The 13,858-nt window shown below is 59.0% G+C and overlaps 2 protein-coding genes across 4 annotated transcripts; both read left to right on the top strand.

Annotated features, from left to right (window-relative positions):
* The first annotated feature begins 1,480 nt into the window (after window positions 1-1,480).
* On the top strand, window positions 1,481-4,278 carry SNRNP27 (small nuclear ribonucleoprotein U4/U6.U5 subunit 27). The gene is made up of 6 exons (XM_032712786.1): window positions 1,481-1,635; window positions 2,495-2,615; window positions 2,974-3,083; window positions 3,213-3,292; window positions 3,389-3,453; window positions 3,984-4,278. The coding sequence occupies exons 1-6, from the start codon at window positions 1,599-1,601 to the stop codon at window positions 4,036-4,038; spliced, it is 468 nt and encodes a 155-aa protein (XP_032568677.1). The 5' UTR covers window positions 1,481-1,598; the 3' UTR covers window positions 4,039-4,278.
* Window positions 4,279-5,433: 1,155 nt separating this feature from the next.
* On the top strand, window positions 5,434-12,595 carry MXD1 (MAX dimerization protein 1). 3 transcript variants are annotated; one of them, XM_032712784.1, is made up of 6 exons: window positions 5,434-5,558; window positions 5,656-5,752; window positions 9,088-9,117; window positions 10,154-10,268; window positions 10,876-11,035; window positions 11,117-12,595. In XM_032712784.1, the coding sequence occupies exons 1-6, from the start codon at window positions 5,486-5,488 to the stop codon at window positions 11,299-11,301; spliced, it is 660 nt and encodes a 219-aa protein (XP_032568675.1). In that variant the 5' UTR covers window positions 5,434-5,485; the 3' UTR covers window positions 11,302-12,595. The 3 variants fall into 3 exon arrangements, with proteins under 3 accessions (XP_032568675.1, XP_032568674.1, XP_032568673.1); XM_032712783.1 differs by having other exon boundaries at window positions 11,114-12,595; XM_032712782.1 differs by having other exon boundaries at window positions 10,876-12,595.
* The last annotated feature ends 1,263 nt before the right edge of the window (window positions 12,596-13,858 follow it).

Genomic DNA, 13,858 nt, shown 5'->3' with positions numbered 1-13,858 from the left:
CAAGAGTAACAAAAGCTTATCCATGGTGCTCTTTTCTAATCTTCTGCTTGAAGGAGTAACGAACTAGAAGCTCTTCAGCCATACAGCTGCTGTGAAAGAATGGTGTGAGGACAGGAAAGCTGCCACAAAGAAAGTCTGTGGGGGATGCTGGAAAGGTGAGAAGCAACAAAATTGACCTTCCTCAGCCTTCTAACATCAATATATTAAATTTTCTTGCCAAAGTTATCTAATGAGGAAAAAAGGCTTTTTTTTTCTTTTCTTAAATACAACTGTAACTTAAGCCAGCAGTTAAAAACATCATCACGCTCATATCCCAATGACTGTTTATACTCAATTTTGTTAACAGTTGTAAGAAGAAAAACCAAGTTAAAAGCACTTTTTGGTGTGAAGGAATACAGGACTGGCTCCTTTCCAATGGAAAACTTCTTAGTTTACTGCCCTGAGACAGGACGAATTCAGGAACTCAAATAGAAGAGGCTACAGCACTCAGTCTGCAATGAGGGCTTATTTTCTGAGCACAAGTGCTGTGCTCCCTAGCTTAGCACCTCACAGACTGTGCCCGAATTTTGCAGGAACTTCCTGAGCTCTCTCCTCTCCTCTTCCCTACCGTGGTGGGTTGGCCCTGGCTGGACACCAGGTACCCACTAAAGCTGCTCTGTCACTGCCCTCTGCAGCTGGACAGGGCACAGAAAACATAATAAAAAGTTCATGAATTGAGATAAACACCAGGAGAGATCCCTCACCCATCACCGTCACGGGCAAAACAGACTCACCGGGGGGACAGTAACTGAATTTATTAACAACAAAATCAGAGCAGGAGAATGAGAAGTCAAATCAATCTTACAAACACCTGCCCCCCAGCCCTCCCTCCTTCCTGGGCTCTCCCTTCACCCCCTCCAGCAGTGCAGGGACACGGGAATGGGGGTCACAGGCAGGTCATCACAGCTTGTTCCTGCTGCTGCTGCTCAGGGAGACGAGTCCGAGTCCAATCCCTGCTCCAAGCTGGGCCCCTAAAGGCTCCCAAGTCCTTCCAGCAAACCTGAGCCTCCCAAGTCCTTCCAGAAAACCTGCTCCAGCCTGGGCTCCTCTCTCTACCGGGACCCTGCTCCAGGACGGGCTTCCCAGAGGGTCACAGTCTGTGTCAGGCATCCCCTGCTGCGGGTGGGCTCTTCAGGGCTGCACGTGGATCCCTGACCCACCCCGGCCCTCCATGACCTGCAGGTACATCCCTGACCCCCTCGGCCGTGCCCGAGCTGCACGTGGATCCCTGACCCACCCCGGCTCTCCCCGAGCCGCAGGTACATCCCTGACCCACCCCGGCTCTCCCCGAGCCGCAGGTACACCCCCGGCCGTGCCCGAGCCGAGGGAGCAGCGCCCGGCGGAAGGAAATGGCTCCGCCGGCCCGTCCTCCTTCCCTCCCCTTCCGTCCTCTCGCTCTCCAGGCTCGGGGGCGGGCGGCCAGCGCGGGGAGCCGCGGCCGGCAGGTCCCGATGTGGTGCTGACCCGCTGCTGCAGGACCCGCTCCCGCTCCTCCGGTTCCTGCTCCCGCCCCGGGAGTGAGCGCGGTGCGACCGCGAGCGCGGGGCTGAGGGGCGGCCATGGGCCGCAGCCGCTCCCGGTCACCGCCGCGGCGGGGTGAGGGGCGACCCGGGGAGAGGGGAGTGAGGGGGGTCCCGGGGTGAGGAGTGAGGGGAGACCCGGGGTGAGGGGGAGTGAGGGGAGATGAGGGGCGAGGGGGGACCGTGGCGGGACCCAGGGGGGTGACGGGACTGGGAGTTCGGGGTGGGTTCGGGGGCTGGGGAGGACCCGGGCTGGGGCTCGGGAGGGACCGGGACCGGGGGGGCCGGGCCGTGCAGGGCAGTTGGAAGGGCCAGGCCTGGGGCCGGAGCGGGGCCTGGGGCGGCCCAGGGGTTGGAGGGGTCCGAGGACTCCCCAAAAAACCCTCCAGGGCAGGGGCGGCGGTGAGGCCTCGGCTCCTCGCTCTGGGCAGAGCAGAGACTCCCTCCCTCCTCATCTGCTTTCTCCTTCTCTTCTTCCTCCTTCTTTTCTTTTTCCTTCTCCTCTTCTCTTCCTCCCCCTCTTCTCCCCCTTCTTCTCCTCTTCCTCTCCTCCTCCTCTGGCCCCCCTCCCCCCTCCTCAGCTTTTTGGGGCCCATCACCCAACAGCTCATCCCCCCAATCCCGGGTGATTCCCATCTCCCGAATGGAGGCTTTTCCTGCTGCTCTTCCCACTCCTGGGGGTGCCCGTGGGGGTCCCTGAGCCCAAGACTGTGCTGGGGGGGGGTCAGGGAAGGGGTTGGGGCTGTCCCGGGGGGCTGGGACATGGGACATGGGAACATGGGACATGGGGACATGGGACAGGGAATGTGGGGATCCTTGGGCCTGGGGGTCAGGGAGGGGCTGTCCCAGGGTCTGTGCTTGGGAGCTGGGATTTTCTGTCCGGGTTTCCTTTGGGAGGCGGGCAGGGAAGCAGGAGCTGACCCTTCCCTGGGCAGAGCGCCGGCGCTCGCGCTCCACGTCCCGGGACAGGGACAGGCGACGGCGGGAGCGATCCCGGTCCCGGGACAGAGACAGGAGGAGGAGCCGGTCCCGCTCCCCGCACCGGAGACGATCCAGGTGAGGGCAGGGACCATCTAGGTGAGTGCAGAGGCAATCCAGGTGAGGGCAGGGACCATCTAGGTGAGGGCAGAGGCAATCCAGGTGAGGGCAGAGGCAATCCAGGTGAGGGCAGAGGCAATCCAGGTGAGACCAGGGATGATCCAGGTGATGGGAGAGACATCCAGATGAAGTCAGGAATGATCCAGGTGAGGGTGGGGATGATCCACAGGAGGGTGGGGACCGTCCAGGCCAGACAGGGACATCAGTGTGGGGTGGAGACAGCCAGGTGAGGGCTGTTGGGTGACATGGGGACAGTGGGAGCTCCAGGTGGGAAATCCAGGTGGGAATTGCAGCCCCACCCCGTGTGCCCCAGCAGGTCCCCACGCCGGCACCGCTCCAGCTCCTCGTCACCAGTGCGGCCCAAGGAACGCCGGGATGAGGAGAAGAAGGAGCTCAAGGACTCCAAGAAGGAGAGACAGATCACAGGTGAGGGGGGATTTTCCTCCTGAAACACTCCCTGTGAGACACATCCCCTGTGAGACCAGCCCAGGGAAACCAGGATTTTCGGGAATCCAAACATCCGTGTTTGTCCAATCCCTGATTTCATTCCCTCAGAGGAGGATCTGCAGGGCAAGACGGAGGAGGAGATCGAGATGATGAAGATGATGGGCTTTGCCTCCTTTGACACCACCAAGGTGAGTGGGGGGCCCGAGGCCACTCCCGTGGGCTCTGCAGTGTCACCCGCCCTGTTTGGGGACAATCCATGGGATTTGGGGAATGTTTCTCCTCAGGGGAAGAAGGTGGACGGTGCTGCCAATGCCTACGCCATCAATGTGTCCCAGAAGAGGAAGTACAGGTGTGTCCCACCTTTTTTTGGGATAGAGGAAGGATTTGTTTGGTGAGGTAACTGTGGCCGCTGCCCTTGGGGTGATCCGGCTTCCAAGCCTTGGGAAAATGGGAATTCTGTGAGGTTTAGAGGTGAAAACAGAGGTGAGAGGCATCTGGATCCCCCTGGGAGTGGGGAAATCGGGTGGGGGAGGTGAGGAGCATGTTGGGAACGGGTGGGATGTGCCTAGTGTGGCCTGAGTGGGACTGGAGCAGTGGGAAGCAATGCTGTTCACCTGGTTTATTCCCAAAGAACACCCAATTTATCAGTTCTGATCCATTTTGATGGGAATTTGAGGGTAGAGCCAGGCTGTGCTGCCAGGATCCTCACACAGCCCAACCTCTGGAGCAGCTCCTCACTGGGAGCCTTCCTGTTTTCAGTCAAATCCATGAGGAATGGGGTTCCCTGTAGCTGTCAAGCCCTGTTCCCAGCCTCCCCAGGGTGTTTTTGTCCCGATTTCCCCGGATCCGGGGGTTAACTCTGGCTCCATCCCGGCCCAGGCAGTACATGAACAGAAAAGGAGGATTCAACAGGCCCCTGGATTTCATCGCCTGACTGGGGGACATGGCCCTCACCGTGGAAGGATTTTGCTTCCCTGGGGGGATCTGGTGCCAGATTCCAGTGGGTTATTCCCAACAAACCCCACAGCTGAAGCTGCCCCAAGTCGCTGTTTCCCAGATTTTTGGTATTATTTTTGTACAAAGAGGTCAGTTTCTGGCCGGGATTTTGCTGTGTATTCCCTAGTTTTGCTTTGTTTCCTTGTTAATAAAACCCCGGATCTGTTTTTTCCTTTAATTTTTATCATTCAGGGATGAGGCAGAGATGAGGAGAGGTCGCTGCAAACCTCTGGATTTACACCCAAAATGCAAAATTTAAACCCAATTCCCCCTCACACAAATCCTTGGGAATTAATACAAATCAGTTGAATCCCGAGGGGCCCCATTTGAGCCCTGGAGGTGTGGGGGGGGCTCTTTCCCATCACCTGCCCCCCTGGTGGAGCTGTGGGATCTGGGTGCTCCCAGTTTGGGGTGGTTTTGGGTGCTCGGAGCCCTGTCTGGGGTGGGGGGGTGCCCTGCCCCGGGGGGGTCCCTGGGTGGTTCCTGATTTGGGGGGGCCCAACGTGCTCCCTGCTGTGGGATGGAGGGGAGGCCTTGCATGGGATGTCACTGCCCTGGGCTGGGGGTCCTTCCCACGGTTGGGGGGGGAGCTGCCTGCAGGGGGCTGCCCCAGGGGGGCCCCTGCCCTGCATTGGGGGTCTGATCCCAAAGGGGGTGCCTGCACTTAGGGGGTCCCTGTCCTGGGGTGGGGGTCCCAGCCCTGAAGGAGATGCACTTGGGGGGTCCCTGCTCAAAGGGACTCACAGCCCTTTGGGTGGGTGGTCCCTGCCCTGGGGGGGGGATCCCAGCCATGAAGGGGGTGCCCTGAGGGTCCCAGGGATCCTTCCTCTGTCCTGGGCGGTCCCTGTCCCTGCCCCGGCGGTCCCTGTCCCAGGGGTTTCCTGTCCCTGTCCTGGAGGGAGGTCAGTCCCTGTCCCGGGGTCTGTCCCTATCCCGGGGTCTGTCCCTGTTCCGGGGGGTCCCCGCGGGTCTCACGTTGCCCCCCCTGCATCGAATCCGAGGCCCCGCCCCCTTCCCGTCCGGCCCCGCCATTGGCTGCGCGGCAGGAAGTGAGTCAGGCGGCAGCGCGTGCGGCGGCGGGGCGGGGCCGTTGGGTGGGCGGACCAATGGCAGGAGGGCGTGGCTCTCTTGCCCAATCACAGCGGGAGGGGGGTGCGGCCCTCGGGCGCCGCCACGCCCCATCACCGCCACTCGTGCGGGCGCTGGGCGGGGCCTCCCTTAACCCCCACCAATGAGCGACCGAGATGGGCGGGGTCTTCCTTAGCGTCGTCCAATAGGCGTTGTCGGGGGCGGGGCCCGAGCGGGGCCTGGAGGAGCGGCCGCTCGGGGCGGGCAGAGGCCGCCGCGCCCCCCCCGCCGCCGGACCGGCCCGTCCCGGCCCCGCCATGGCCGCCCCCCCCCGCCTCGGCATCCAGATGCTGCTGGAGGCCGCCGAGTTCCTGGAGCGGCGGGAGCGAGGTACCCCATACACACACCCCCTCCCCTCCCCGCGCTGCCCCCGGTGCCCTCGGGCCGGGCCCCGCGCTGACCCGCGGCCGCCGTTGTGTCTCCGCAGAGGCCGAGCACGGTTACGCCTCGCTGAGGCCCGGCGGCAAGGACGGGGAGGCCTCGCGGCGCCGCGCCAAGGCCCGCAGGAGCAGCAGCGGCGGCAGGTGACGGCGGCACCGGGAGGGGGCGGGGGGGACCGGGCCGGGCTCGTTGTGGGGCTGCCGGGCAGGGCCGGGGGGCTCCTGACACCGGGGGACCGGGCCCGTGAGGCCCCGCTGCCACCGGGATGTGCCAGGGCCGGGGTGACCCTCCAGGCCCCGGTGAGGCCCAGCTGTCACGGGGCTCCCGGCAAGGCCGGGAGGACCCTCCTGTCGCCAGGGGACCGGGTCGTGAGGCCCCGCTGTCACCGGGGGTGTGACAGGTCTGGGAGGGCTCCTGTCACTGTGGGACCGGGCTCTCTGGGGTCCCCCCACTGTCACCGGGAGTGTGACCACGTCAGGGAGACCCTCCTGTCCCAGGTATTTGAGGACGGTCCTGGTGTCACCGGGGGTGTGACAGGGCTGGGGGGGCTCCTGTCACCGTGTGTCTGGGCCCAGTGAGGCCCCACTGTCACAGGGCCTGTGGCCGGACTGGGGTGACCCCCTGTCACCAGGTGACCAGGCTCTGGTTGTGTCCCCCTGTCGCCAGGTGTGTGACAGGGCTGGGGTGACCCCCTGTCACTGTGGGTTTGGGGTACTGTGAGGTCCTGCTGCCACCAGACACGTGGCAGGGCTGGGGTGACCCTTCTGTCATGGGGGTGCTCAGTCCCTGGTGGGTCCCTCTGTCCCCGGTGTGTGACAGGGCCAGGGGGACCCTTCTGTCCCTGTTTGCTCAGGCTCTGGTGAGGCCTGTCTGTCACCAGCTGTGTGACAGGGCTGGGTGGGGCTCTGGTGCCACCAAAGTCCTGCTGTCACCGGGTGTGTGACACCGTGGGCGGGACCCTCCTGTCCCCAGGTGACCCGGGCACGGTGAGGCCCCGCTGTCACTGGGTGTGTGACAGGGCTGGGGGGACCCTCCTGTCACCAGGGGACCAGGCCCAGTGAGGTCCTGCTGTCAGAGGGCCCCTGGCAGGGCTGGAGGGGACCCTCCTGTCACTTCCTTAATTATCCACCCTGAAATCCACCCAGAGCCTTCCTATTGTTGCTCCCTGGTTGTTCCTCCCTGTTATCCCTGCCTGGTTTTTTCTCCCTGTTATCCCTCCCTGGTTGTTCCTCTCCACCGTCCCTCCCTATTATTTCCTGCTGATTTTCAGTCCTAAACCTGAAAGTCCTAAACCACCTTTCCTACAAGTTGAAATCGGCTCCACGCACCCACGTTGAGTTTTAGGAGCAAATTCCACCATCCCAGGAGCAACAGGAGTTGCCCTCGTGCTTTATTCCTTCACTTTAACATCCCAAAATTCCCTCGGATCGCCGTGGAGGGGGAATGATCAGCTGGTTTGGGAAGGGCTGGCTCCGGGCTGTGCCTCCAAGCCCGGGGAAGCTCCGAGGGGCAGCGGGTTCATCCCGACACGTCACTGGCACCGGACGGTGCCAGGGAGGAGCCAGGCGGGGATGGCACCACGTCTGTCAGGAGCAGCCCCGTCTGCGCCGACCTTTGGCAGCCGCCGGAACAAATCCACCTGGATGTGCATGTGCCCTGGTTCCCGGGGTTCTCCCGGGGTTCTCCCGGGGTTCTCCCGGGCCCTGTCCCGCCCACGCAGGTGTCCCGGGCTGTCAGGGGAGTGGGAGGCAGCTGAGGCCTCGGGCTCTTGTTTCAAACAGGCTCCAGGTGAATCCGGGGGATTGTCCTGCCTGGACTTGCTCCAGGTTTCCCTCTCGGAGGATTTTGTTCACTTCAGACCAAGCTGTTATGTTTTTTCAGGGGAAAAAGAAACACATTCCGAAGGGAAAGCTGGTGATCAGCTGAAGTTTTAATTAGTGGGAATTGTAATCAGGGACTCCATGGGTATGAAATTGTTCTGGAAAGGATCTGGGAGCACGTGGACGTGTTCCATCTGCTCCAGGGTGAAGCTGCCATCCCCTCTGTCCCTGTTTATTTTATCCAAAATTAAAATTCATCAATTATTTGATATTTTCCCAAATATTGGTGATGGTGGATGCAAAGCAAAAGGGAAAACAACCATTCCAGGAAAGATTCAGGTGGAAGAGAGGATGAGTTTGTAATTAGTGAGGGTGATGGGAGCTTCATCCCTGTAGTACTGTGCTTGGGAAGTGTTTGGATAAGTTAGGATCAAGGGAATAGCTCAGAAGGTTGCAGCCTGTCACAGCCCTGTGGTGAAGGGCTGGGGGTGAAACATGTGGATTTATTGGCTCAAACGTTTTTGGGGCTGTGAGGGCCGTGGCTTTTGGGAACTGATGGCACTGGGAAGCCAACAGAGCCTCCAGAGCCGGGTGATCCATCAAGAAATGCTACTGGCAAAGTGAAGGAGACCCTGGAGAACATCTGCTGCTGCTGTGTTGGTGGCATCTCTAGTTTTTCTTTCAGTGGGATCCCCCCTTTTCCTTTGCTGCCATCCCTTGTTTTCCTTTGACATCTCTCGTTTTCCCTTCAGTAACATCCCTTTTTCTTCCCTTTGGCACATCAATTCATTTTCCCTTCAATCCATCCCTTGTTTTCCCTTCAGCATCGGGACCAACCTGCCCTCCCAGATCCCATGGGGCCATCCCAGCAGACATCCCTCTCCAAACAACCTGTGGCTCATTCCCACCGTTAAGTTCTCAGGCCATGTAACAACATTTTTCCTGAGGTCAAGTGGAGCTTCTCGAGGCCTCCAGAGATTTTAGGGAGTCTGTGGCCAGGGAAGCAGCTCTTCCCCGAGCATCATTCCTGGGACATGGGCAGCAGGGCCTCCTGTGGCTTCTTTCCCAGGTTTCAACAGGAATTTCGTAGCTTGTGTTTTCCATCTTTTCCCAGCTCCGTGGAAATTCGGAGCTCCGGGGGGATTTGTTGTGGATGTGACGTGTCAGCGACGCGTTCAGAATCTCCTCTGGAGCTGCTCCCTGTTGGACACAGGGAAGGGTTTTTTCCACGTCTTCCTGGCATTTGAGGGATGACTTGGAGACAGGAATGGGCTCTGGATGCCGGCGAGGCTTGGGAGGCCCCCGGTCCCTGGAGTGTTCTGAGCCAGTTTGGGGATCCCACCCAGGCTCTGCCCAGAGTCGGGATGGAGCAATTTCCCATCACTGGTACCACTGTTAATCCCAATCCCAGTTCTAAAGCTTGACCCTCTCTGCATTAAAATCCCATTTTCCAGCTTTCCTGACCCTTTGTTTCCATTTGTCCAGCAATTCCCCCATGTGCATCCTGCCGTGTTCACCATCCCTGGCTCTGGAGCAGCTCTGGAAGCCCCCCGGGTTTGCAGCTTTTCCAGGGAGTCTTTGCTAATTCCAACATGTTAATCTCAGCTGTTAATCCCTAATCAACCAGAGGAAGTAATAACTTCTTCCTTCTTTTCCAGGTCGACACACAATGAGATGGAAAAGAACAGGTGAGTGCTGGAGGTTTGTCAGGAGCTGGGTTTTGGAGGAATTGTTGCTTTTCCAGGGGTTTTCCAGCTGAGATGGGTTGAGATGGAGGGTAGGAGGGAAGGGGTGGGATAAAGGACACCAAGGATTGAAGCATTCCCTGTCCTTGACTGCTGGGAATGATATCCATCTCCTCAACCAACTCCCACTCCACTTAGTCAGGAAAATTATCTTTCCCCAGGCTCATCTTTGAGCCAGTTGGAGTTTGGGATTTATCCCAAGAGTAAATCCCACTTTCTTTGCCTGTGTTGTCATCTCGAGGTCCTTTGGGTGAGGAAATCCCTGTTTACTCCCAGTGTATCCCAAACAAGACCAACAGGTCCTTGCAAAATCCCAGTTTGGAGCTGCCCAGGATCGGGTGGTTCAGAGATGGGTGTTGCAACCCACTCCCAAGGATCTGACCTACATGTTGGGATTGGAGCAATGGACACAGGGAAACTGGGATGTGCTGGGAGCATCCTGGTTATCGGCAGGTAAAGGGATTTATTTCCTCATGGAGCCAGAGTTTCCCTTTGGTGTTAATGTCCTACGTATTAATGTGGAGAAAACCTGGATGTTACATGGAGAGGGAGGATTTCTGGACCGTGGTCAGTGCTCCCACAGGGATCTGGTGTTGGTTTGGATCCAGAACAACCCCGTTCCTAATAAAAGTATGGAAAGGAAGTACTCCCAAGGGATTTACAGCTGGGTGTCAGCCTGGGCAGCTTTGCCGTCAGCAGGAACCAACCAGCATTCCTGAGGTGGAGATTTTTGGGAAGACAATGAACACAAGTGGATAGAATTCCAAGGTCATTGGCATCTCCTTGCCAGGGATCATCCCGACAACCCAGGGTGCCCGCAGGGTTTATCCACGAGGTTTTTCCAAGGTGTCCTTGGGCCTGACCATGGTTTTCTCCCAGTTTCTGGAAACCCCTGGAGGCTGGGAAGGCCCCTGGCTGGGTTTAGCTCCCCCCAGCTCAGTTTTCCCTGGGGAAGCTGATCCCACTGCTCCCGTTCCAGGCGTGCCCAGCTCCGGCTGTGCCTGGAGAGGCTCAAGGGGCTGGTGCCCCTGGGGGCGGCGGCCGGGCGGCACACGACCCTCAGCCTCCTCACCAGGGCCAGGCTCCACATCCAGGTGAGCCGGGAAAACCGAGATGCGACCCCGGGAAGGGGGGCAGAGATGAGAACATCCCCCCAGGACGGGGTGTGGGGCTGGGGGGTGCTGGGATTGGGCTGGGATAACTGGGGGAGCAGAGACAGTGGGCTGGATTAACTGGAAGAGTGATGGATTAGGCTGGGATAACTGGGAGAGCACTGGATTGTGGTGGGATAATGGGGAGTGCTGGCGTTGGGCTGGGATTACTGGGGGAGGGGTTGGGATTGGGCTAGGAGGACTGGGAGAGCAATGGCATCAGACTGGGATAATGGAGGAGCACTGGATTGGGCTGGGTTAACTGGGAGAGCTCTGGGATTGGGCTGGCATAATTGGGCAGCACTGGGATCAGACTGGGATAACTGAGTGCTGAATTGAGCTGGGATAATGGGGAGTGCTGACATTGGGCTGGGATAACTGGGAGAGCAATGGATTGGGCTGGGATATCTGTGGGAGGGCTGGGATTGGGCTGGTGCGATGGGGGGAGTTGGAATCCATACAGCTCCACGTGCCCAGCTGGGAGCCCCTCGGGAACCGTGGTGGCCATGCCGGGATCCCGGGGCTCAGGGTGCCGTGTGTCCCCCCGCAGAAGCTGGAGGACCTGGAGCGCCGAGCCCTGCACCAGATCGAGCAGCTGCAGCGGGAGCAGCGGCACCTCCAGCGGCAGCTGGAAAAGCTGGGAATGGAGCGGGTCAGGATAGACAGCATCGGCTCCAGCCTGTCCTCCGAGCGCTCCGACTCGGACCGAGGTGAGACCCCACTCCGGGGGACGGCCGGCGGGAGGTCCGGCCCTGCTGGGACTCCAACCGTTCCCATTCCTCCGGCAGAAGAGATGGATGTGGATGTGGAGAGCACGGACGACCTCCCGGCCGACCTGGACTGGAGCAGCAGCAGCCCCAGCGACTCGGACGAGCGCGGGAGCCTCCAGAGCCTGGGCAGCGATGAGGGGTATTCCAGCTCCGGCGGGACCAGGGCGAAGCCGGCGAGCGGCCGGAAGCTTCCCCTCGGGATGTAGGAAGCGCTTCCCGCGGCCGTTCCAGCGGCGCCGTTCCCATGGGATCCCGTTGGCCAGCACACCGACCCCCCCCCACGTCCCCTGCACATCCCGCCGATCCCGCTGCTCCCGGGGCTCCGCTCGCACCCGCCGGCTCCTCGGCCCGGCCAGGATCTCCTCATCCAGGCCCTACATTCCAGCCACGCTTGGAAGCGCCTGGGAATATCGTGGCAGTAACAGTGACCTCCAGAGCCTTCGCTGGGTTCTGTCCCAGGCTGTCACCGCCCGGTATTCCCAATCTTCTCCACATTTGGCCGGCGACATCGTGTTCCTGACGCTCAGGACCCAAAAGCTGAGTTTTTGGGAGCAGATCCGAAGGCAGAACCGGCCTCTTGTGGAATTTCCACCTGGGAGAGAGCAGAGCCAAGCTGAGAACCCGCCCACGGAGCATTTTGGGTGGGCACAGGGATCGACCTCAGTCGGGGGGTTCCTCCCCCCCCGACTCTAAATATTCAGGGACACCTCATCCCGGCCCTGCCGAGGTCCCGGAGCATTCCCGGCGTGGGGAATGGCAGCCCCCCCTCGGAACAGCCACCTCCAGGCTGGGAAGTTTCTGCCCTCCATAAACCCAAACGGGGCGTCCCACCTCCCGTGGCATGGCATTCCAGACTCCTGGAATTCCTCTCCACGCTTCCAGTCTCGGGGACAGTATTTTCTACCTCGGAGGGAGCCCCCGGCCTCTCTCCACCCCTTCAGCACAAAGATGATGCCTCCGCTCAGCAATAACCCCGTGGGACCCCCCGGATCGGCCCTGGAGCTCTTCTCCATCCATCCGGGATCTTCCCAGGCTCATGGAGGGTTCCAGAAGCCCCCGAGGGCACGGGGGTCCCGAGCCGGAGCGCACTGAGCTGTCCGTGGTGTTCATTCAGTTCCCGGTGCACTGGAGGGAACATTCCCACCACTTCCTGCTTTTAGAGCTGCTCTGGGAATGTTGGCACTTGGAACTCTGCTTTCCACACCTTCCTTTTCCCTTCGACCACTCCAGGGGTTTTCCAGCCCCTCGGGACCCTCTCGCTCCAGCCCCGTGGGGTCAGTGAGTCCTCAGTGTCCGGCAGAGAGCTCTCCAAGGGCTTTTCCCAGTGCTGGGATGAAAAACAGGCTCTGAGGGCCCCTTTTCTTCAGGAATTGCAGGTGCTGAGAGGCACCAAGATGCTCCACGGAGTGCAAGGGGATGAGGGGGAAACTCCAGTTCTTTTCCTTTTTCCTGTCCCATTTTCCTTCCTATTTCCCATCTTTCCTTTCCTTTCCTTTCCTTTCCTTTCCTTTCCTTTCCTTTCCTTTCCTTTCCTTTCCTTTCCTTTCCTTTCCTTTCCTTTCCTTTCCTTTCCTTTCCTTTCCTTTCCTTTCCTTTCCTTTCCTTTCCTTTCCTTTCCTTTCCTTTCCTTTCCTTTCCTTTCCTTTCCTTTCCTTTCCTTTCCTTTCCTTTCCTTATTTTTACTTTACTTTCCTTTCCGTTTCTTTCCATTCCTTTTGTTTTTCTTACTTGCCTTTCCTTTCCTTTCCTTTCCTTTCCTTTCCTTTCCTTTCCTCCTTTTCCTTTCCTCCTTTTCTGCTTTTCCTTTCTCTTCACACCCCAATCCCATTTCTGGCCCATTTGGGAAGCAGGAAGCTGCCACAGGCCCCAGGAATTACCCAAATCTCCCAAGTTTCGGCTCTTTTTCCACATGCTGATTCTTAAAAGAGAAAAAAAAAAACTCCAAACCACAAGGGATTTTCCTTTAAAGCCCCTGGAATTTCCCACCCTCCAGCATCACCACAGCCCATGGGTGCCTGAGCTCAACCCCCTGCACCTTCAAAAAGAGGGAAAAAAAGGCAAAAAGATGGAAAACACCAAGAAAAAGTGGAATATCAGCCCTTGGGGGCCGGTGACTCCGGTGGTGTTTGGCCAGATCCGTCCCTTCCCTGGGGAATCCCAGCGGATCCCTCTGGGCAGGGGATTCCTGGCGTTGGGAAAGCCCTTCCAGAGGTACCAAACGCTGGTTTTCGGTTGGTTTTGGACATTCCAAAGGTTTGGCCTCAGCGCAAATGAGGGTTTGGGGCAGGTTTGTGCCTTTTTCAGTTCCCAACACCTTTTCTTTTCCCCCCTTTTTTCCTCCCTATCCCAACCTGACCCTTCCCAGCCCTTTGCTCTGTGGGGCTGTGCTCCGGGAACCCCCGAAACGCTGCACTAACCTGGAATGGGGCTGGAGCCCGGCGGATCTCCGGGTCCCCCCGGGCCGTGCCAACCTGTTCCTGGAATTCACTGATCCACCAGCATTCCTATGAAATAAGCTGCAGGAAGGACTTTTTTATAGATTGTGATAAAAATCCAGGGAGTGGGAGGAGCTGTATCGGGACATGATGGGTGGGAATCAAACCCACCCATTCGTGGGTTGTTTTTCCTTTCTTTTTCCTCGTGGAAGGCAGATCCTGACCTGCTGGCTCCCGGGAAGTACCAAAATGTTCGTTTCATCCTTGATTTTTCCAGTGGAGCCACCCCGTCTCCACTCAACCTTTCCTTTATTATTCTTTGGGGCAC

Source organism: Chiroxiphia lanceolata, chromosome 28, assembly GCF_009829145.1.
Source record: "Chiroxiphia lanceolata isolate bChiLan1 chromosome 28, bChiLan1.pri, whole genome shotgun sequence".
In the NCBI taxonomy this organism is placed as follows: Eukaryota; Metazoa; Chordata; class Aves; order Passeriformes; family Pipridae; genus Chiroxiphia; species Chiroxiphia lanceolata.
This window is presented reverse-complemented; position numbering and strand designations above follow the sequence as displayed.